The sequence below is a fragment of the Chenopodium quinoa genome, unplaced genomic scaffold (genome assembly GCF_001683475.1).
Source record: "Chenopodium quinoa cultivar QQ74 unplaced genomic scaffold, ASM168347v1, whole genome shotgun sequence".
NCBI classification, from domain to species: domain Eukaryota; kingdom Viridiplantae; phylum Streptophyta; class Magnoliopsida; order Caryophyllales; family Amaranthaceae; genus Chenopodium; species Chenopodium quinoa.
Window position 1 is genome coordinate 2,106,852 of NW_018742798.1, and position 21,810 is coordinate 2,128,661.

A 21,810-nucleotide genomic window follows, 5' to 3' on the forward strand; every position below is an offset into this window, starting at 1 on the left:
TTTTTTTGTCAAAATATGAAAAATTATTAGTAGGATTAAAGGAAGACATACACAAAAGTAAGTCCTTACTTACCTCGGGAAATCGATTTTCAAGTTCTTGCAATTGAAGATCAATGACACTTATAAAAACTTCAACTCGAAAATGATGAAGATTTTTCACTTGTGGGCTCTTACCTCTAAACATCCTTCTCCCCGGAACAACATATTTAGCCTCCATGTTTGGAATCTCAAGTTCATGTTTTGCCATAAAAGAAGTAAATTTTTACATAAGCATATCAAACCCTTCATCTCTCAACTCTTGCAAATTATCCTTGGTTACGTCAACCATGGCCATTGCATTCATAATGTCTTGATCATGTTTTTGCAAGGCCTCATTCAACTCCTTTGTAATCGCAAATATATCAACCATCAAGTGTGCCACAAACATAAAATCAAATGACATCAACAAGTGTGTAATAGCTTGTGCTTTATTTGAATCAAGTGTATCAAACACTTCTGCAATGGAATCAAGGGAAAGAAGGATGGAAGAATATAAATCAAGCACATTTAAGATCGACTTGAAGTAAGATCCCCAACGAGTGTCACAAGGTCTACCCAAACCTTGTTCTTGATTTAATCCTGTTCCTGTTTCAAGTTCACCCAAAGACAATGCTTCTACAACATGTTGACGTTGTTTTTCTCTAAGAAATTCTTTCCTTTTCGGTGAACCTCCAACAAAATTCAAAAGAGGTGCAAGTACATCAACAAAAATCCACCCACAATCCGAATTCTTTTTAGCAAGTGCAACATGTGTCAATTGAAGTTGATGTGCAAAACAATGCACAAAGTAAGCTTGTTTGCATTCATTCAATATCAAAGCTTTGAGGCCATTAATTGAACCTTGCATATTACTAGCACCATCATAACCTTGACCTCGTACTTGAGAGAAAGTTAAAGAGTGCTCCATAAGTATAAACTCAATAGCATTTTTCAAGGTCAAAGAAGTGGTGTTAAGAACATGCACAACACAAAGAAATCATTCACATATCTCTCCCATTTTATTAACATATCTCAAACAAACAGCCATTTGTTCTTTATCGGTAACATCTGCTGACTCATCGGCAAGGATGGCAAAAAATCCATCACCAAGCTCTTCAAGAATTGCCTTAGTTGTTTCTTTTGCACAAGCATTGATGATATTTTTTTGGATTGGAGGAGAAGTCAGTTGACAATTACTCGGAGAGTTTTTTAAAATAACTTTCGAGTAGTTGGGATCATGCTTTGAAAGAAGTGACAATAGAGAAATGAAATTACCTCTATTCAATGAAGTTTCTTTTTCATCATGGCCACGAAAAGGAAACCCTTGAAGTAGGAGCCATTGAGTAGTTACAATTGAAGCTTCTAACCGCTTTCGATATGCGCTCATTGCTTCTTGTGATTGTTTGGACAATGCGGTTGTAATAGAAGCCTTTTGATTGACAAATGAATTCATATCAACCACCGCAATGTTGTGAGCACTCATGTGTCCACCAACATGTTTTGCAAATGCTTCCGTTCTATTCGAAGCCTTGAATCCCTCATTAACAAAAGCATCACCTCCAGATGAATTGTCTTTCTTGAATAAGTAACAAATAAAACAAAAAGCCGCATCCTTCTCAACACAATACTCAAGCCATGTCCGCCAAGTATCAAACCATTTTTTATTGAAGCGACGCAATTTTGGCCCAAAAGGTGTTTGAGGAAATACAAAATCTTCAGGTTGACAAGGTTTTCGTTGAATGTATGTTCTTCTAACCAAATCCCTATCATCCGGATGAAAATCACTTATCTTTCTCCTTTTTCCGGGATCTTGTGGAAGATTAACAATATCAAAAGTACTTAATCTTCCTTCATGAATTGGAGCTTCATTTCTAGGATTTGAACTAGCTCCATGACAAGCTCCCTCGTCTTGATTTTTAGGAAAGTTGTGTGATGGAGAAGAATTTTGTTCACTTGCTTGATGTGGAAGAGGAATTTGTTCATTTTCTTGAGGTGGAGGAGGATTTTGTAGAGATTCTTGTGGTGGATGGAGATTTTGATTACTTTCTTGTGGTGGAGGGAGATTTTGATTATTTTCTTGTGATGGAGGGGAGATTTTGTTCTTGAGAAAGAGAAGGATTTGAAGTAGAAGATCTTTTGGTAAGGAAAATTGAAATATCCCTTGTATTTTTTCTCTTCATTCTGAAATTTATATTATATGTCTAATTAGATAATTTTAAACCAAAATTTTCATATAAACTAACAACATACTTATAAAGTATAAGCATATATACTAAACTTATAATTAATCAACTCAAGAAATAATTCATAGTCTACTACCTTTAATTTTAGGCAACAAATAAGTAAATAACATAAGAACTCAAGAAGAACAACAAACAACAAAATCACAATTCACACAAATTGACACATTCACACATAGTGGACTTACATTTTACACAATTAACATTCTTAATAGCCCTTTATATATTCAAATTATGCAATTAATTAAAAATTAACACCCATGATTCAAAGAAACGATTTAATTAAAGACAAATTTGTATAACATTAAACCCTAAATCACAGAATGAAATTGAAAAATTAAGACCCAATAAATTTTAATACCTCGAATAACAATGGTAGAGATGAGTAGAAGCAAGACCTTGATGGAATGGTGGGAGGTGAGCCGCTGGAATCTGGCGCTTGCACCGGCAACTCGGCAAGCAGTCGAAGCAGAGCCGCGGCGAGGAGTCCCAGTCGAGGAGAGGGCCGAGTTACTATTCACACTTTTGATATTTTGAGGAGGGAGAAAATTTGGGGAAAATTCTAAATTTTTTTAACTTTTTTTACTTTTAATATTTTTAGTGACTTTCGGACTTTTTGTCACGTGAATATGTGATTGGAATTATTTTTAATTAATTGTTTTTATAAAAATATTAAAGTCATTGGAAATTGGAAATTGGGGGGAGTGGGGGAAAATACACTGAAAATGGCAGGGCATTGATCATGTAGCATGACTAGCAACGGTCATATGGAGTTAAAATATAAGGTTTTTTTTTAATAATTAGCATAAAATTTTTTTAAAAAAAACCTGGTAGGGCACAAGCCCCACCAGGACACATACTACCTCCGCCACTGATTGGGCTGGAAAAAAGCTTACCAACAATATATTATAAGCCCAATTCCGATGAATATTGAGGAAGTTATGGCCAAAATGCTAAATTAGGTCTAAAAATGAATTTTATGTGTGGCCCAATGATCTAGAGGAGGACCTATTAATTATTATTCCTAAAGTTATTTGGATCGACTTTAATCTTCTAGAATAATCTAGAAGGTTCTTTTAAATTCTAATGGAATTAGGATTAATAATTATTATTTTAAAGAGTTTTATTTGGAATAAAATAAGTGTTTTATGATAAATCTGATCTTTAAAACTGTTTAACGCGGATTCTAATTACTTAATTATATTATGAAAAGGATTCCGTACAAAGAGTGATTTAACTTTTAATTAGAACCAAACGACAGAGTTTGTCGCCTGGCGCTGGTGCCTATTGCCTAGCGCTAATACCTGTCACCTGACGCTAATACCTGTCGTCCGGCTCTGGCTCATGTTGTTCGCGACAAAAGGTTTTTTTTTTCGGAATAGAACTCGATCTCTTTTTCGATCGGTGTCCGGACTATTTTTCTATTAATAGGGTCCTAGACCCCCGTTTTTAATCATCAACAATCACCAATCATCTCTCTCCTCTCTCTAAAGCTCGAAGCTTACTCTCTATCTATTCTTTTTAATTTCTAAACCTTCCCCTCTTACATATTCCACATTCATTAGTTCTAGGCACACCTAGCCGAGTTCAAAGTTGCCTTCGCCCAAGACATGAATGGTTGATATTTTCTGAGGGTTTGGTCCCAAATCCCTATTTCAATTATTTAAATTAATTGTTTGATTTAATATTTTCCTTAAAGTTACTCACGTGTGTATTTTGTTATTATAAAGAGATATGATGCATCCAAGTAAGTAATTTAATTATTATTTTGATATAGAAAGCATGCTTAGATTATTTTAATTTCTAATATTATGTTAGGAGGTCTTAATTATTCCTAGTATCATGTTTAGGGTAATAACTAATATTTCTAATATCATGTATGTTTCTAGTATCATGTTTAGGTTGCTTCCTATTCTTCCTTGTATCATGTTAGTATCATGTTAGGGCTAAATATTTGATCTTTAATGCTTAGTGACATGCTAGGGTTGTTTATTAATCTTGTTAGTATCATGCCTAGGATCTTGCTATTAATATTATGCTTTATTGTGAATATGGTTGTGATGATGATTGTTGTTATGTTTCTTGATATATATTATTGTTATTGCAAGCCTTTTATGCATGTTTCACTAGTAGAAAAAAGGTGATCGCCATCGGTTCAAAACCTCGCAATGCCATCGGTTTTGAACCGTTGGGCATTTGAGGGGTGGCAATACTTGTATAAAAGCCACTGGTTCAAAACCGGTGGGAATAATAGGCACCCACTTTTTTTTAAAAAAAAGAAATTCATTACTTTTGGCACCGGTTAACCGGTGCCAAAAGTGTCCAATTTGTTTTTTCTATTTTCACTTAAAAATATCAGACAACGATATTAAAAAATTGCAACAATAAATTCATCAAATAAATTATATTCATCAACGATAAATTCATCAAATAAATGTCACTAATATGATTTTTTCACTTAAAAATGTGAGACAACGATATATCATCAAATGAATTATTACAGCATTTTACAATTTCACAAAAAAAAAAAAAAAAAAACAAAAAAAAAACTGCAAAATCGAATTTCCAAAATCAACATTTTGAATCCTTTTGCTATGTGAACCTACATCAAATTTGGACACCAAATTAATAAAAACCCAAAATAAGTTAATTATATAAAAAAAATCAATTAAATGGTTAAACCCAACAATTCGAAATTCAATTACACCCAGAAGATTCCAAAAAAAAAACAACAAGAAAACATTCCGAAATTAATAAAAAAAAACTATCCGAAATACAATAACATCTACTAGAAAAAAAAGTAAAATAGAACAATAAATTAAACCAAAAAAACCCAGAAAATCTTTACAAAAACAAAAAAATTCATGCAAATTTCAAAATCAATTAAATTAAGAAACATCGACTAAAAAAACCCAAAAAATCAAGGCATTTAACATGAATAATTAAACCCAGAAACCCTAACCTCATATAAATAAACTCGGAAACCCAAATTTTTTTTAAAAAAAGACACATACCTTCATTCAACCACCCAAAACTATGAAAGTGCGAAAAATGGTCGGTCTTCATGGCAGGGGCTAGTGGCAGTGGTGGGCTTTTAGGGGAAAAAGAAGTAGATCGAGGAAGAGAAGTGACAAGCTCAAAGTGCGGTGGAGGGCTTCGTTGTGTGGAGGCCTTTGAGGAGGCCTTAGGAATGAGATGATGAATAGAACGAAGAGATCGCTGAGAGGAGGGTGCAGGAGGCAGGAGAGAGGAGAGCTGAGAGGAGAGAAGAGGCAGGAGAGTGACGAGAGAGAGGAGAGGCTCCCTTAGGGTTTATAAACGAGCGTTTTTTTTTCAAAATTGCCACCGTTTCGGTTTGAACTGGTGGCTTTATCATTTCACCTAATCCCGCCCATTTTTCCCCCACCGGTTTTTAAAAACCGGTGGGCATAACTCGGTGCCTTTTTGTAATTTTCTACTAGTGTTTAAAGGGAATTTGTACTTGTAATCACGCTCAATAAGATAATTAATAATTTTGTTTAGGTTAATATGATTATAATTCAAGTGATTGTCAATAATAGATTTGTTTGTGCATTAATATTAAACCAACGTAGATTAAAAAGGTTTAGAGTTAACCTAATGATAGTATGTTAGTCAGAAAGCGCACATGAAAATGAGAAGAATAAAGTAGAGACATGTTTTCAGAGCATGTTTAATCTCTTTTAAGTTGTATTTTTACCTTCATCCCCAAATATCAAGTCATATATGGTTCCAAACCACTATGGAGTTAGCGATCTCATGGATCGTGAAGGGGTGTAACCTTCACCATGTGAACGATTTACTAGTTCCTGAAACTTTTTGGTGACTCTTTTACTCTAGTTTCGCTCCCTTTGTACCCCACCATGCTTAAGTTTATGATCACAGTGGGGCTCAAGTGTAGGATGCTTGAAATATTCCCTACAAATAGGGTCTCTATTTAAGTTATTTTTTTTTTCTTGGTTTGATAGGCAGTAAAAGAAGCTGAGTGTCATGTGTCTTGCTAGGGGAAGAAAGGTACCTGCCTGTTGTAGTACTGTAGGCTTTTAATATGGAAACAATTCATCAATAAGAAGTTAATTTCTATTAACACAATTCTTTGTTGTGTGCGAGTCTACTGTGTTGTATTTGTAAGCTTGTAGCAGTCGTGGGTCGTTTATGTGGGCTTTCACTAACATTAATCTTACAGGTTCTTTGGCTGCAAAAAGATATATATAGGATCTCCGCATTAGTTTCTAGTCAAGAAATTTAAGCTTATGGCAAATGAAAATGCTTTAGCTTTTTTATGATTCATGCACATGAGTATCTCTCACAAGTCTCTGTTAGGTGTTAAGTATGATCGGGGATACTAACTTTTTGCTCTTTTAATGTAATTTACAGAGTTCACACTCTTTGATCTTTGTTTTATTCATTAATGAAATTGTTAAGTATATCTAAAGAAAGTTTATCTCAGCTTGAAAATGTTTACTGTGCTTCCTTGCTAGCTTAATGTATTTGGAAAAAGAAGTATGGCAATGTTCTTGTCTACATCCACCCTAAGGCTGTTGTTGGGTGATTTAAGTTGCTGATGTTTGCCAATTCTAGTAAGAAAGTATTTAAGTATCGAATTATGGATTGGCATGCTACTATCTAGGGTACTATTAGATTTTTTTTCTTTTTTGATATATATATATATAGGTAAGATATATTAGGAGATTACATGATATTAATATGATTTGATTTGTTTAGTATAGTTGGCATAATAGTTGGCATAAGATGGAATATAGCAATATTAGATTGTTTCCTAAAGTATATCCTTCTTGTACGTTTTACGCCTATATATTGGCAGCTAATATTAATACAATGCAAGCTTTTGGCCTCACCTCACATCACATCACCACCGTCATCTTCTTCTCAAATATTCATAGCCGATCAATGGAAAGCTATTGCAACTATGGTTGGTAACACTACGGTGTAAGATAATAAGATGAATGAAAAATTCAATACTAATTTGTGGATAATTGATACCGGTGCCACGCATCATGTAACCGGCATTGACACTTGGTTGTTTAATACAACTCCCATATTTGATTGTCCGATTGGTTTACCAAATGGTGAGATTGTTCTTGCAGAAAACTAGGGTTTGGTTCGTTTATCGAACTCAGTCGTGCTTAAGCATGTTCTATATGTTCCCAAATTGAGTTGTGATTTGATTTCTGTCTCTTAATTAAATGACAATTTACATTGTATTTTCAATTTTAATTCCTTTATGTGTGCTATACAAGACAAAAAGGAGACGCTGATTGGAATGAGAGCTAGATGAGATGAGATAAGCTATAATGCGATCCTTGAACTATGACATTAGTTGCATATTTGGTCCTTCATCTTTGAAATGAGGCAGATTGATCCCTCTACCACCCTTGCCTCACCATTTTTGGTGGAGAAACTTATGAGTCAGCAAAGTTTGGGAATGTGTGTTGCCAACTAAGCAATAGTTACGGGACATATCCTAATAAGCATTTGTGTAGGGATTATGAATCATTAATTTTTTTTATCAGCTACTAATATTTATTATTTATTATGTACAAACTTTGATTAAAATGAAAAACATACCCAAATTTTTTACTTTTTTATAAATTAAATGACTTTTTTTTTAAAAAAAAAATGTCTTAAAGGAATAATAAAGAAGAAAATTAAATATGACTTAAAAAATTTAAATACCTTGACTTTTTTTAAAAAAAAATTAAATACTTCGAATTACAGAAATAGGAAAGGAAAAATAAAGAAAAAGGGAATAGGAAAAGAAAAATTAAAGAAAAATAAAATTAAAAAAAAATGTCAACCATCTCTTCTTCTCTCTTGGTTTGGTCGCTCTAATGGGTTAACAATCCCCTACTTTGCACCTCATTAACGACCATCAGCAATCACCATCTTTTAATTTCAGCCTTTGATTTATTTTGTGATTTAATCTTGGCCTCCTGATTTTATTAATTCTATACAAGCTCATGCGCAGTATAGTTCGGCAGAACCGGAGGTTTGGGTTGCGTGGTTGATTAATGATGGTAGTGAGGCTGCAGACTGGTGGACATGGGGTTGTGTGTTTGTGGCTGGTTGTTGGTGATGTGGGGTGAGAAAAAGGTGGAAAATCCTATAGGTTTTTATTTTCCCTGGAAATTCTATAGTTTTATTAATGCAAATCATAACCAAAATATTAATGTTGATGAAAAAAAATTAATGTCAGTTAAAAGATTACTTTTTAAAAAAAACTTACAAAAAAAAAATATTAATGAATCTTGGTTTCTAAACTTTTGCTAACTAGGGTAGGTCCCTAAACTTTTTTTTTAAAAAAATATTATTTTATATTTTTCCACATGGGCACTTTGGTCCTTAAACTTTGGTGACTCAACTTTTTTCCACCGAAAAAGTAAGTTATGGGTGGTTGAGGGACCAATTTGCTTCGTTTGAAAGATGAGGGACCAAAACGCTACAAATACTAAAGTTGAGGGACTGTTTTTTAGCTTAAATCTAGATGAGATGGATTTTACTACTTTAGAGATGACTCTGTGTGCCATGTTATTGTTAATGGAGCAACGTCACAATTAGAGTTATGGCACAATTGACTTGGTCATCCTTCGGAAAAGGTAGTGAAATTATTCCTCTTGATAGCCTCACGGGTACCTTAGATAAGCATTGTGAAGTTTGTTTTCGGGCTCAATACCCTAGGGAAAAATTTCCCTCTAGTGATAATAGAGCAAGTCGCATATTTGAAAAGATACATTGTGATTTGTGGGGCTCATATAGACATGCTTCTTCTTTTGGAGCTCATTATTTTTTAACAATAGTAGATGACTATTCCCGTGTTGTCTGGATTTATTGGTTGGATGATAAAATGGAGGCTTTCCGTGTGTTTATGGATTTCATTGCAATGGTTGATCGTCAATTTTCTCAGACTATTCAGATTATACAAAGTGATGATGGCACGGAATTTAATTGCTTGCGTGATCATTTGATGCTACTGGGGTTTTGTTTTATACTTCTTATGTTGGGACTCCTCAACAAAATGGTTGGGTCGAACAGAAACACAAGCATATTTTAAATGTTTCTAGGGCCCTGCGATTTCAAGCAAAATTGCCAATTTAATTTTTGGGGATTGCGTTTTAGTCGCAGCTCAATTGATTAATCGCACTCCGACTCCTTTATTAGATAACAAAACTCCTTTCAAGATATTATTTGGTCATCCTCCATCATATAATGCTATTCGGACTTTCGGTTGTTTGTGTTTTTCTCATAATCAAAAAACAAAGGGTGATAAATACGAAAGTCAAAGTCGAAAATTTGTGTTTTTTGGGTATCCTTTCAGAAAAAAGGTTGGAGGCTGTATGATCTAGATAAAAAGGAATTATTCGTGTTTAGGGATGTAAAATGTTTCTAGGATGTGTTTCCGTTTGTTGACACGAAGGAGATAAACATTGAGCTGGGAAATATTGTTTCTATGGAAGATGATGTGTTGGTTGATCTGGATTTTGATGATTATTATGAGCATCATCAATATGAAAAAAAACACATGTTGTGGGTAATGACGAATAAATAGAATTGGGAGTGCATGTTGGCACTCAAGAATCTACTGCCCAGCCTAGTTAAAGCTCGGCAGTAGGCCACACTGCCTAGCCGAGGTAGACCACTCAGGAGCAGCCCACCCACAGCCAAACAGCAGGCCACACTGCCCAGCCGAGGTAGACCACGCAAGAGAAGTCCACCTACAGCCAGGCAGGGCTCCACAAGCAACGCGCGATTGTCTTCCACTGACCACGTGGGGGTGCGGAGTGGACTGAAGAACAATAGTAGTAGATTGACGCAACTCAACACATTGAGCAACCCATTGAGCACACCGAGCAAACCATTGAGCATGGTAACCAGCAACTTGATCGTGGTTTCGTGAGAAAATTCCATCAAATAAATTACGAGATTATGTCACTCATACGATCGTCACAAATAGTCCATCTCCATCAACGTCTACTCCGTCTTCACAACAATCCTCAAGTACTCCCTATCTTATAGCACACTATATTAATTGTGACAAATTTTCTGCAAATTATCATCATTATTTTCCTGGCAGCAATTATGTTCGGACAAGATCCAAAATTGTTTAGAGAAGCAATGAAGCATGAAGGGTGGAGAAAGTCAATGCAAGAAGAAATATGAGCGTTGGACGACAATGGGACGTGGACTTTAGAAGAACTGCCACCCGGAACACGTGCTCTTGGTAGTCAGTGGGTTTATAAAACAAAATATCTCTCAAATGGGGATATTGAACGTCTCAAGTCAAAATTAGTGGTGTTCGGCAATCATCAAAAGTTGGGTATCGACTATAATGAAACTTTTTCCCCTGTTGCTAAAATGTCTTTTGTTCGAGCTTTCTTATCCATTGAAGCATTAAAGAATTGGGAACTTCACCAGATGGAAATTTACAATGCATTTCTTCACGGTGTCCTTGACGAAGAACTGTAAATAAAATTGACTCCCGGATTTGAGACTCCGAATCCGAAACTTGTTTGTCGATTGAAAAAGTTGTTGTATGGATTGAAGCATGCACCACGATGTTGGTTCGCGAAACTAGTAACAAGGTTGAAAGGGTTTGGTTTTCTTCAATCGTACTTTGATTATTCTTTATTTACCTTTACAAAGAGGTCTATTCAGGTTAATGTTTTGGTGTATGTTGATAATCTAATAATTTTGGGCAATGATTCCGCCACGTTGCGTGCATTTAAGGCCTATTTGTCCGATTATTTCAAAATGAAAGAACTACGCAATTTGGAATATTTTCTTAGGATTCAGGTTGCTCGAAGTGCAACAGGGTTGTTTCTTTGTCAGAGACATTATACTCTTGACATTATTTCAGAGGCCAGTTTGACGGGTGCAAAACCGTTTGGGTATCCCATGGAGCAAAATCGTCGTCTAGGTCATGTAGAGGGTGTCGTACTTTCAGACCAATAAATGTATTGTAATCTAGTTGGACAACTTGTGTATCTTGCTGTGACTCATTCGGATCTTGCATATTCAGTGCACATTTTGTCTCAGTTTTTGCAACAATCTCGAGTGGAGTATTGGGAAGCAGCTTTGCGGGTTGTTAGATATTTGAAGGGATCCTCGGGTGTAGGGAATATTTCAAGCATCCACGCTTGATCCCTACTATGATCATACACTAAAGCATGGTGGCGTCCAAAGGGAAAGAAGCTAGAGAAAAAGAGTCCCCAACAAATATTTATGAATTACTAACCGTTCACTGGATGAAGGTTACACCCCTTCACGATCCATGAGATCACTAACTCCATAGTGGTCTGGAACCATGACTGGATATTCGGGGATGAAGGTACAAATTCAACCTAAAAGAGATTAAACCTGCCCTAAAAATAGGCCTCAAATTTATTCTTATGATATTCATGTGCGCTTTCTAACTAATATACAATTAATATATAACCCCTAAACCTGTTAAATCTATGTAAGAATAATATTAATCCACAAACAAATCTATTATTGGCGATCACTTGAATTATAAACATATTAGCCTAAAATAGATTATTAATTGTCTTATTAAGCGTGATTAAAAATACAAATTCCCTTTAAACCTGCATAGGAGGGCGTGATCAAGCAATAACAATAATATAAAGCAACACAACAACAAGCATCATCATCAAAATAATAGTATTCTAAATGAAGCATAATAATATTAGCAAGGTCCTAGGCATGATACTAACAAGATTAATAACAAATCCTAGCATGTCACTAAACAATAAAGATCAAAGCTTTAATCTTAACATTGTAGGGAATATTTCAAGCATTACCCCAAAATTGAACCCCACTGTGATCATACACTTAAGCATGGTGGCGTTGAAAGGGAAGGAAGCTAAAGCAAAAGAGTCGCCAACAAGTTTTAGGAACTTGTAAACCGTTCACAGGGTGAAGGTTACACCCCTTAACGATCCAAGAGATCGTTAACCCCAATAGGCCTGGAACCATGACTGGAATTTCGGGAATGAAGGTACAAATCAAACCTAAAAGAAATTGAACCTGCCCTAATAATAGGCCTCTACTTTATTCTTCTCGTATTCATGTGCGCTTTCTGACTAGCATGCAATCTATAGGATTAACCCAAAACCTGTTTAAATATGTTGGTTGACTATTAATGCACAAATAAATCTATTATTGGCAATCACTTGAATTATAATCAAATTAACCCTAAACAAGATTATTAATTATCTTATTAAGCTGATTACAAGTACCAATTCCCTTTAAACATGCATAAAATGTGTGATCAAGCAATAACAATTAACATAATCAAGCAACATAATAATAATCATCATAAAAATAATTAGAATAAAAATAATCATGTTAAAGCATAATAATAATAGCAAGATCCTAGGCATGATACTAACAAGATTAATAACAAACCCTAGCATGTCACTAAACAATAAAAATCAAAGCTTTAACCCTAACATGATACTAACATGCTATTAGGAAAGACAATAAAAGGCATCACAGAAATCATAATTGATCTAAGGAACTTATTCTTTACCCTAAACATGATACTAAGAAGATCAAAACCCCCTAACATGACACTAGGAATCATAATAACAACCTAGACATGATTTCTATATCATAATATCAATAAAACAATTAAAGCACTTACTTGGATGCGTCGTACCTCTTTCTAATAACAACATACACGCGTTAGTAACTTCAAGGAAAATATAAAACAATTAAATTTAATAATTGAAAGAGAGAAGCTAAAGAAAGTTTGGGCTAGATTTGGGACCAAACCCTCAGAAATCAAACCTTTCACGTCTAGGGCGAAGGCAACTTCGAACTTGGCTAGGTGTGTCTAGATCTTGTTAATGCGGAATTTTGTTTGAGAATAACTAGTTTAGAAAAGAGAGAGAGAGTAATTAAGAATTTCTTGATGAGAGTTGGTGAGAAGAATTAGATGGGAAGAATTGAGACTTGATGATTGAAAACGGAGATTTTAGGAGGGTATTTATAATGAAAATCAGCCGAATATGATAAAATTTGAGCGTACGAGAGGGTAAAAACGAAGATTTTAGGAGGGTATTTATAGAGAAAATCAGCCAAAAATCAGAGTTTCAAAAAGAATAAAACACGAACACATCGCAAAACACGCGCCTGTCGCCAGGCGACATAGCTGTCGTATGGCGCTGCAAACAATTTTCCACGCGTTTTCTTATTTTGATAAAATTTGAGCGTATGAGAGGGTAAAAACTGTATTTTCCTTAAAAACACTTCTTCTATTCTAATTAAAACTCCTAAAAGTCAACTAAAGTTAATAAATCAATGCTAATCAAATTAGGAATGAAAAGAACTTTCTAGAAGATTCTAGAAGACTATAATCAATTCTAATCACATTAGGAATGATAAGTCAATAATAGGCCCTCCTCTAGATCATTGGGCCGCATATAAAGATCAAACCAGGCCCAGTTTAGGAATTTGGCCATAACTTCCTCATCATTCATCGGAATTGGGCTTATAATATATCGTTGGAAAGGTCTTTTCGAACTCGACCCAACTACACCATTATTGGACCCTTTCCATGGACCAAACCAAACAGGTTTGACTGTTTTCTTAAAATAGGTTTTCAAAAACAGAGAGAAAGAGAAGAAATAAAACTAACCGCAACACTAGACTTTCCACACTTTCACTTCATTCGATTATGATTCGACGTGAAAGGTACTCATCACATGGTTTGGTTTTGGGGAGACACAAATTTGTGTCTACAGATACTAACTTGATAGAAGAAAGAATAGAAAGCAACCTAAACATGATACTAGAAAACAATAAAAGCATCCTAACATGATACTAGGAATTAATATAATATGAACATGCTTTCTTTATCAAAAGAATAATTAAAGTAATTACTTACTTCGATGCCTCGTATCTCTTTCTATCAAAACAATACACACGTTAGTAACTTCAAGGAAAATATTAAATCAAGCAATTAATTTAAAAAATTAAAATAGAGATTTTGGACCAAACCCTAAGAAATTGTCATCCTTTCATGTCTAGGGCGAAGGAAATTTCAAATTTGGCTAGGTGTGTCTAGAACTCATGAATGAGGTATTGTATTTTGGGAAGGTTTAGAAAGAGGGAGAAGAATAAGCTATTGCTTGAGAGAATTAAGGATGACTATTGATGATTGTGAATGAATAAAAATATGGAAATACGACCCCTATTTATAAGAAAATAGTCTGGAAACGATAGAAAAGAATCAAAATTTGAACCAGAATAAAACTGACTCTTGTCGTCAGCGACAGAGCCCACCGCAAAACAACAAGCATCACGCATGGCGACGACTTTGTCGTTTGGCGCTAACTAAAAGACAAAACACGCTTTTGTACGGAATCCTTTTCTTAATAAAATTAAGAAATTAAACTTCGTATTAATTAATTTTAAATAAAATTTTATCATAATAAAACACTTGTTTTTTTTCAAAAAAAATCATTATTTTTCTAAAAAGAATAATCGTCAATCCTAATGTTATTAGAACTCGAAATAACCTTTTGTACTATTTTAGAAGATTAGAGTTAATCCTAATATTTTTAGGAATAATAATTAATGGACCCTCCACTAGATCATTGGGCCATAAAACCATTTCAAACCCAATTTAGTACATTGGCCATAAATTCCCCGTTATTCATCGAAACTAGGCTTATAATATATTATTGGAAATCTCTTTACGAGCTTGACCCAACTATACTATTATTGGACCCTTGTAACGGACAAAGATGAATTGGAAGAGATATTTTCATAAATAGAGAATATTTTCAAAAACGGAAAGAGAGATTTTATTAAAAGGACCGCATCACAAGACTTTTCACACTTCCACCTCATTCGATAATTAAGCGACGTGAAAATTATGCATCATTGGGTTTGGCTTTTGGGGAGACACATTTTGGAAAACGTTTGGCAATCTTAAACGTTTGACTTTTCACACTTCCGCCCCTACTTTGACTAAGTTTTGATAAATGCATGTTTCGAAAACAAAAGTCAAAGTAGCGATAGGGACGGAGAATGATTTAAAACGTTTGGCAATCCTAAACCATTCCTATAACGCCGATACCTGCAAACTACCGTTAGTTAAAAAATAAAGAGTTAAGAAACGTGTATCTTGCACCGTCAAGCACACGTCTCTAGAGTAACCGATTTCGTTGCTGCTTTTGTTGTGACAACCTCCACAATGCCTCGTGAATTCCATCGTCGAAGACCGTTTCTTGTAACCATCTTCAACTACTTATGACAATCCTCCACATCCTAGGGAAAAAACGTCAAAGGTGACTGCTTGTAGGCATCTTCAGGGTTTTGGCAGTACCTCGCCACTGTTGTTCCTCGCCGCTATTGATAATCTACTCTTTACCTTGGGATATCGGCAAAGACCGTTTCTTGTATCTATCTTCAGTTTTATAATGATAATCTTCCGAGAAAATTTATCGAAGACCACCGTTTGTTGATCCTAGCTTGAATACTCATTGTGTTGTTGAGTTGTTGCGGTTGCTTGCTGTGATTGCTTGTTGTGCCAGTACCTCGACGCATTTTGTAAATTGGCCGATACCTTGGTGCTTGTGCTAGCTTGTGAACCATTAACTTGGTGCTTGTGATGAGCTAATGCTTAGGCGCTTTAAGCTAAGTGAGACGATCATTGTTAGGCTGATCACCTAGTCCGATTATAATCAAGCCGACAACTAATCATGTCAATATGCTTATATAGTCTAACTAGCGTACCAAGGAACCCAAACTGCTCCATTAGGTCTGCATAAATGATTATGTGGGCAACATGCCTTGTCGCTAAGCAAACGCGCTTGGAAACTTGCTATTACCACGCAAAGACGCTGTCGTGATACGACTGGAATCACTTGTTGGAACTCGAGTCGGTATTTCAAAATAAAAGCCCCTTTCTTCTCTATTTGTCGTGGCTGCTTCATTTTGTTTGGTTTTCGCTCGAAAGATCGAATCACTCATTCGCACTCGTTTCTTAACCTAATTTGCTTAAGTTTTTTGCAAATTAAAGCTTTTGATCTCTAGTTTCCCGATTTATGTAGGTTTTCTCTAAACTCACCTCGGTTTTACTGAATTTTGCATGCTTTTGTTCACAAATTTATGAATATTTCGAAGCTTATGTTGCTTAATTCGCCTTGTTTGTTGAATCTTATGCCATGAAATTATTTATTTATGCTTGTATATTGCCTTGGGAGTGATTTAAGACTTGTTTGACTCGATTTGGTGAGAAACGAACGTTTTGCCATTGTTGAGCCTTACGAGTTCATGAGAACAATGTGGCTCATTCTTGATGTTCTTGCTAGCTATTCATGCTTAATTTGTCACAATTTTGTGGCATAGTATTGTAAGAAATTGTTTGATTGCTTGAAAATTCTATTTTATGCTCGAATAAAAATCATGCTCTGTTTTTAGTACTACGTACCCTGTTTTTGTTCAAACATAGTATCATGCGGCTAGGAAAACCTTAGACATTATAGAACCTTTGATTTACTATTGTCTTTCATAATTTAGCATGTATCGACGACGTGGGTCTGGTTCTTGTATCGCGAGGCTCACCAGGAGGACGAGCCCGTTGACGCAGGCGATGGAGCTTCTACTAGCCTAGGGGAGTTCCCCGAGTGGGACGAGCGCACTCTTTACTTCGCGCTCGGGTTTCATATCTCGGAGCAGGTGCGGCTTGGGTCGACCGGTGACCGTGTTCGTTGCCACGGCTTTGGTAATGGGGCTATTGGTCAGCTGTACGACCTTCACTTTTGCGACAACAACGAGTTGCGCGAGCTATGGGAGTCTTGTGGTCCGACTCCTCTACTTCAAGCTACTCGGGCCATATACTCCTTCCTATTGAGTCGCTCTTTTGCTCGAGCTCTGGTGGATTTCTTTTGGGACATCACTTTCCTTTGGGTAAGATGACCATCACTCCTCTTGAATTCTCTCCCATCACCGGTTTAGAGTTCTAGAAGGTTCAGTTCTATTTGGCAACGACATTACTATTTTCTCTCCAGAGGTAGAACAGTTGATCGGCCCTATAGCTGTTCGAGCTTGTGGCGAGGCTCGATTGACGCAAATTAGCACTGGGTGCATTCGCCAGACAATGATGATGGAGGCCTTTCAGGATGGTGTGACTACCCTAGAGCAGCGGGTGTGTATCTTTGCCTTGATTCTTTTGTCGGGGACCTTCTCCCCTGACAAGAGTAGCCGTGTGCTGCTATACTATCTGTCTTCTATTCATGACCTTCGTATGGTTGGATCATAAAACTTGGCCAGCTTGGCCTATGCGGACTTCCTGCTTGGATCGCGACTCGCTTGTCGCCATCGCAGTTTTGACGGTAAAGTCACACTTTCCAATTTTTGGGGCTCGTAGAGGTATAACTTATTTATTTTAACTAAAGCTTGTTTTAGGTTTTTTGCTAGAATTTGCTGACATTTCACTGTCTTATAGGTCTGGTTCCAAGAGTATTTCCTTACTTTTTCACTAGCAAGGCCTTTGCTTTGAGGGCTCCCCATTGCTGATAGTTGGAGAGGCCGTTATAACGACCAGACTGTTACTACTCGTGTTTGAGAGTTGATTCTCTCGGTATGTTTTCTTAACATTCTGTGTTTTTATTACCCTTAGCAGGACTTAAACTTATGGACGTTCGCTTTGTAGGAGCCTGAGGTTCAGTTTCGATCGTGGGATTATTTCATCTTTCCTACATTGGACGTGGAATACATTGCCCAGCGTCAGTATTTTTAGGAGACATACAGCGTTGTGGTATATCTGGGTGAGAGAGTTGCGATTCAGCACTCTTTAGAGTCCCTTGTTGTTCCATCTTGCCCTCCTCGTCATATTTTCGATTAGACGAGGCTGAGGGCTCGGGCGGCAGCGGGTTCGGATTGGCGAATCCATATACATCCGAACCGTAGTTATGGAGATAGGCTTTTGCCGCGTTTGGCCCATCATCTCGATTGCTAGAGCCGACAGAGGTACATTTTGTATTTTACATTTGTTTATCTGAGTTGATAGCCCTCGAGCCAATCCTAATTATTCAGGTTTAACTTGACAGGCTTCGATTAGAGATTTTGTGCCTCCACCAGTATCCTTCGTCTACCTTGGCACTTTTGGTCGTGTTGAGGTGATGATTCCTCTGGCTCATGAGCCATGGCGTTTCATAAAGGAGTCGATACCTCGACACCACACTTCAATGAGTCACTTTATTTGTTTTCTCATTAGTGTATATGCCTTGATTACTTCTGACTTTGTGACTTAGCAGTTTTCTCGTGAGGTGCTGACGAGGATGGCGAGGGGCATGGACGCATTCCGCTACCAGCTCGTGAGGTTGTGCCACCGAGCTATGTGTGGTCATGGTGATGACGACATAGAGCTATTTCTCTTGACTCCTCTTATGTATATATTTGTCGTTTTGTACTTGACTTAGTTTGCTTTTTTTGTTTCAGCCTATTCCTCCGACGCATACTCGTACGAGATCCGAGGCTAGGAGGGAGAGATCAAGGACTCGAGGCGTCGCCGAATCCTGTTCAGACCGTACTTCTAGGCTAGAGGGTTCTGTCTCTTTGTCAGAGGGTGAATCAAAGGGGTCGACCAGTCAATGAGGCATGACGTCAGCTCCTTTAGTGGGTGGTGGGACGTACGAGGTTGGCTCATCGTCGCAGCATACACATCAATCTCAGCATTTGGGAGCGTAGCAGTAGGGTGAGCTTGGATGGATCGACCCTATTCTCACGATTCCGGCTCCTTCAGATTAGGCTGCAAGCGAGCAGCATACTCAACGGACTATATAATTCTTTGATACTTTTAGAGTTCCTTTTCATTTGTGTCCTCCGCCGTCATAGATGTACCTGTACTTAGATTTATTTTGAGTTTTTAGGACTTTGCTCATTTTACTCATCACTTTGTACACATATATATGTTTACTATTGTCTTTGCATTTTTTATTTTTCATATTATTGTGCATGCGAGTGTGAAAAATTATGACTAATTTTTGCGCAAAAAATTTCCGTCATTTTTATTATCGATGGAGGGTATCCGACTTTCTCCCCCAAAAAAGAAAAAATGAAAATTAAAAATTGAGCTTAAACTTGATTAAACTCAAGATAATCAAAATATTACAAAAGTAGATGTCTACATTTAGCCCCCACTTTGATCGAGTCTAGAATAGACGAGGATCAAAGTAGTCAAGGAAATAGATCCGAGACTTTTCTGCGAAGTTCTCAAAGAATAAGAGAATCTTTCAGAAATGTTTAAGGATGTCAAAACAATCCTTGAATCGCTAAATGCTTGAGATAAATAGCTATTAAGGCCAGAAAAGAGTATTTTCTAGTCTTAACGTGCTAAAGAATCTAGATTGATCCTTTGCAATTGTAGAACGCTTTTAAAGTAAAAGTATTCTGGGTGATGTCACGTCATGATAAGAAATTGGTTTAAAAATAATTAAAAGGGGATGATGTCCTCTCAACCACGTCATTGTTGGTCTACAGTCCCTCGATATGTCATTTAAACTTTAGCCTATTATAACAAGGATAATAAAAAAGTGTTTTGGATTTGGCAGCCTGAGTGTTTCGGCTTTCGTAGCCTGAATAAATTTCTCGACAATTCGCTTGAGATAAATATCTATTTAGGCCAGAAAATATTATTTTCTATTCTTAACGCGCTAAAGAATCTAGATTAATACTTTGCAATTGTAGAATGCTTTTAAAGTAAAAGTATTCTGTGTGATGTCACGTCATGATAAGAAATCGATTTAAAAAGAATTAAAAGGGGATGATGTCCTCTCAATCACGTCATTGTTGGTCTAAAGTCCCTCGATATGTCATTTAAAATTTAGCCTATTTTAACAAGGATGATAAAAGAGTGTTTCGGATTTTGCAGCCTGAGTGTTTCGGCTTTCGCTGCCTGTGTGTTTCAGCTTTCGCTGCCTGAATAAAGTTCTCGACAATTCGCTTGTTAAAACGCAATACTTGATATGCAGAGGATAGAGATACATGTCTCGGGACTGGAGGCATATATCCAAATCCATTGACAGGGAAGAAAATCGGCAACTCTCTAAGCAGTTTTGTCCACAAGATGAGTATATGTGTCTCAGCATTCGGGGCACGTGCCTATATAGATGCGACATTGCACATCGCTCTTTATACAGGGGGTGGACGACACCCTAACTGTCCGGTAAGCCAGTAAGCTCATGAACTACCGTATTTGCTTCCAATCAATAAGTGTCTATTCTCGAATGGTTCGGCCGTGCCTGTCGACTCGTGATCTAACGCCTAAAGTTATGTAAATTAATTCTACCTTTTAGCTATGAGAGGTAGATCCCGTGTAAGATGGGAAGAGGTGAAAATTTTCGCAACACCTATGCCATACATTTTTACGGTGTATGATAACGCCTTACAATTTTACGCTATATGATAACGCCTTCCTTTTTGCTGTGGACGTGAAATGGGAAGAAAAGACTTGACATTTATAAAGTCAGTACTGTAAAATGAAAAACCTGTCTATGGGAGATTTTATGTAAAGCACCTATAAGGAACGTCTTAAGACACTCTTACAAAAAAAATCCAAAACTTATGCTTAGGGAAGGCAAAAAGCAGGATGATGCAAAAAAACTATCAAAGAAGAAAACAAACTACAAAATATAAAGCAATTAAAAAAAATCTCGATAATTTGCGGCCCATTACGTCTAACAACAAGCAAAAATTGTTAAAAATTAATCAAACGGATTGAAATTCAAACAACGGTCTTTTAGCAACCAGTATCCACGCGCAACTCAGTGGGTCGCGCTAGCCAGGCACGCGCATATGCGCGCGACATTTAAATCAGTAAAAAGAAATCGCGGAGCGTGATTTTCATTTCACTTCTTCTCTTTCCTTCCTTTGCCATTTTCGAGCCTTTCTCTCTCTAAAAAGCTTGGATTTTCTTTTTTTTTCAAAGCTAAAGGAAGTCGATCTTGTCCTCTATTCACATTTTCCATAATCCAATGTAAGATTTTTGCTAAAAAATGTTTGTTTTTGGCTTAATTGGGACGATTTTCGAATCGCAAAACCCCAAATTTTGAATTTGGGGTTTTTTTTGTAGGGAATAATTTAAAGCCTTAAAAAATTGCACTGCTTGAACCCCACTGTGATCATACACTAAAGTACGGTGGCGTCCAAAAGGGAAGAAGATAGAGCAAAAGAATCGCCAACAAGTTTTTAAGGAACTTGTAAACCGTTCACGAGGTGAAGGTTACACCCCTTAACTATCCAAGAGATCGTCAACACCATAAGGTCATGAACATAATAAGGGTTCGGGGATGATGGTACAAATCCAACCTAAAAGAGATCGAACCTGCCCTAATATTAGGCCTCTACTTTATTCTGCTCGTATTCATGTGCGCTTTCTGACTAACATGCAATCAATAGGATTAACCCTAAACCTGTTTAATCTATGTTGGTTGAATATTAATGCACTAACAAACTATTATTGGCGATCATTTGAATTATAATCACAATTAACCTAACAAGA

General features: G+C 36.5%; 2 protein-coding genes across 2 annotated transcripts; both read right to left on the reverse strand.

The window, feature by feature from the left end:
- Positions 1-262: 262 nt before the first annotated feature.
- LOC110725003 lies at positions 263-946 on the reverse strand. The gene has a single exon (XM_021904483.1). It carries the CDS (start codon positions 944-946, stop codon positions 263-265), a length of 684 nt encoding a protein of 227 aa, XP_021760175.1.
- Positions 947-1,015: 69 nt separating this feature from the next.
- On the reverse strand, positions 1,016-17,819 carry LOC110725004 (zinc finger MYM-type protein 1-like). Its single transcript, XM_021904484.1, has 2 exons — positions 17,781-17,819; positions 1,016-2,119 (listed from the first exon to the last, which is right to left on the reverse strand). The coding sequence occupies exons 1-2, from the start codon at positions 17,817-17,819 to the stop codon at positions 1,016-1,018; spliced, it is 1,143 nt and encodes a 380-aa protein (XP_021760176.1).
- Between the last annotated feature and the right edge of the window lie 3,991 nt (positions 17,820-21,810).

Excerpts from the sequence above, each read along its gene's own strand:
- LOC110725003 (XM_021904483.1), bottom strand. The coding sequence starts at position 946 with ATGGAGCACTCTTTAACTTTCTCTCAAGTACGAGGTCAAGGTTATGAT.
- LOC110725004 (XM_021904484.1), bottom strand. The coding sequence starts at position 17,819 with ATGGGGAGCCCTCAAAGCAAAGGCCTTGCTAGTGAAAAA. Across the intron at positions 2,120-17,780 it reads AAGGCCTTGCTAGTGAAAAA|AACAAAATCTCCCCTCCATC; the intron begins GTAAGGAAATAC and ends CTCTTTCTCAAG.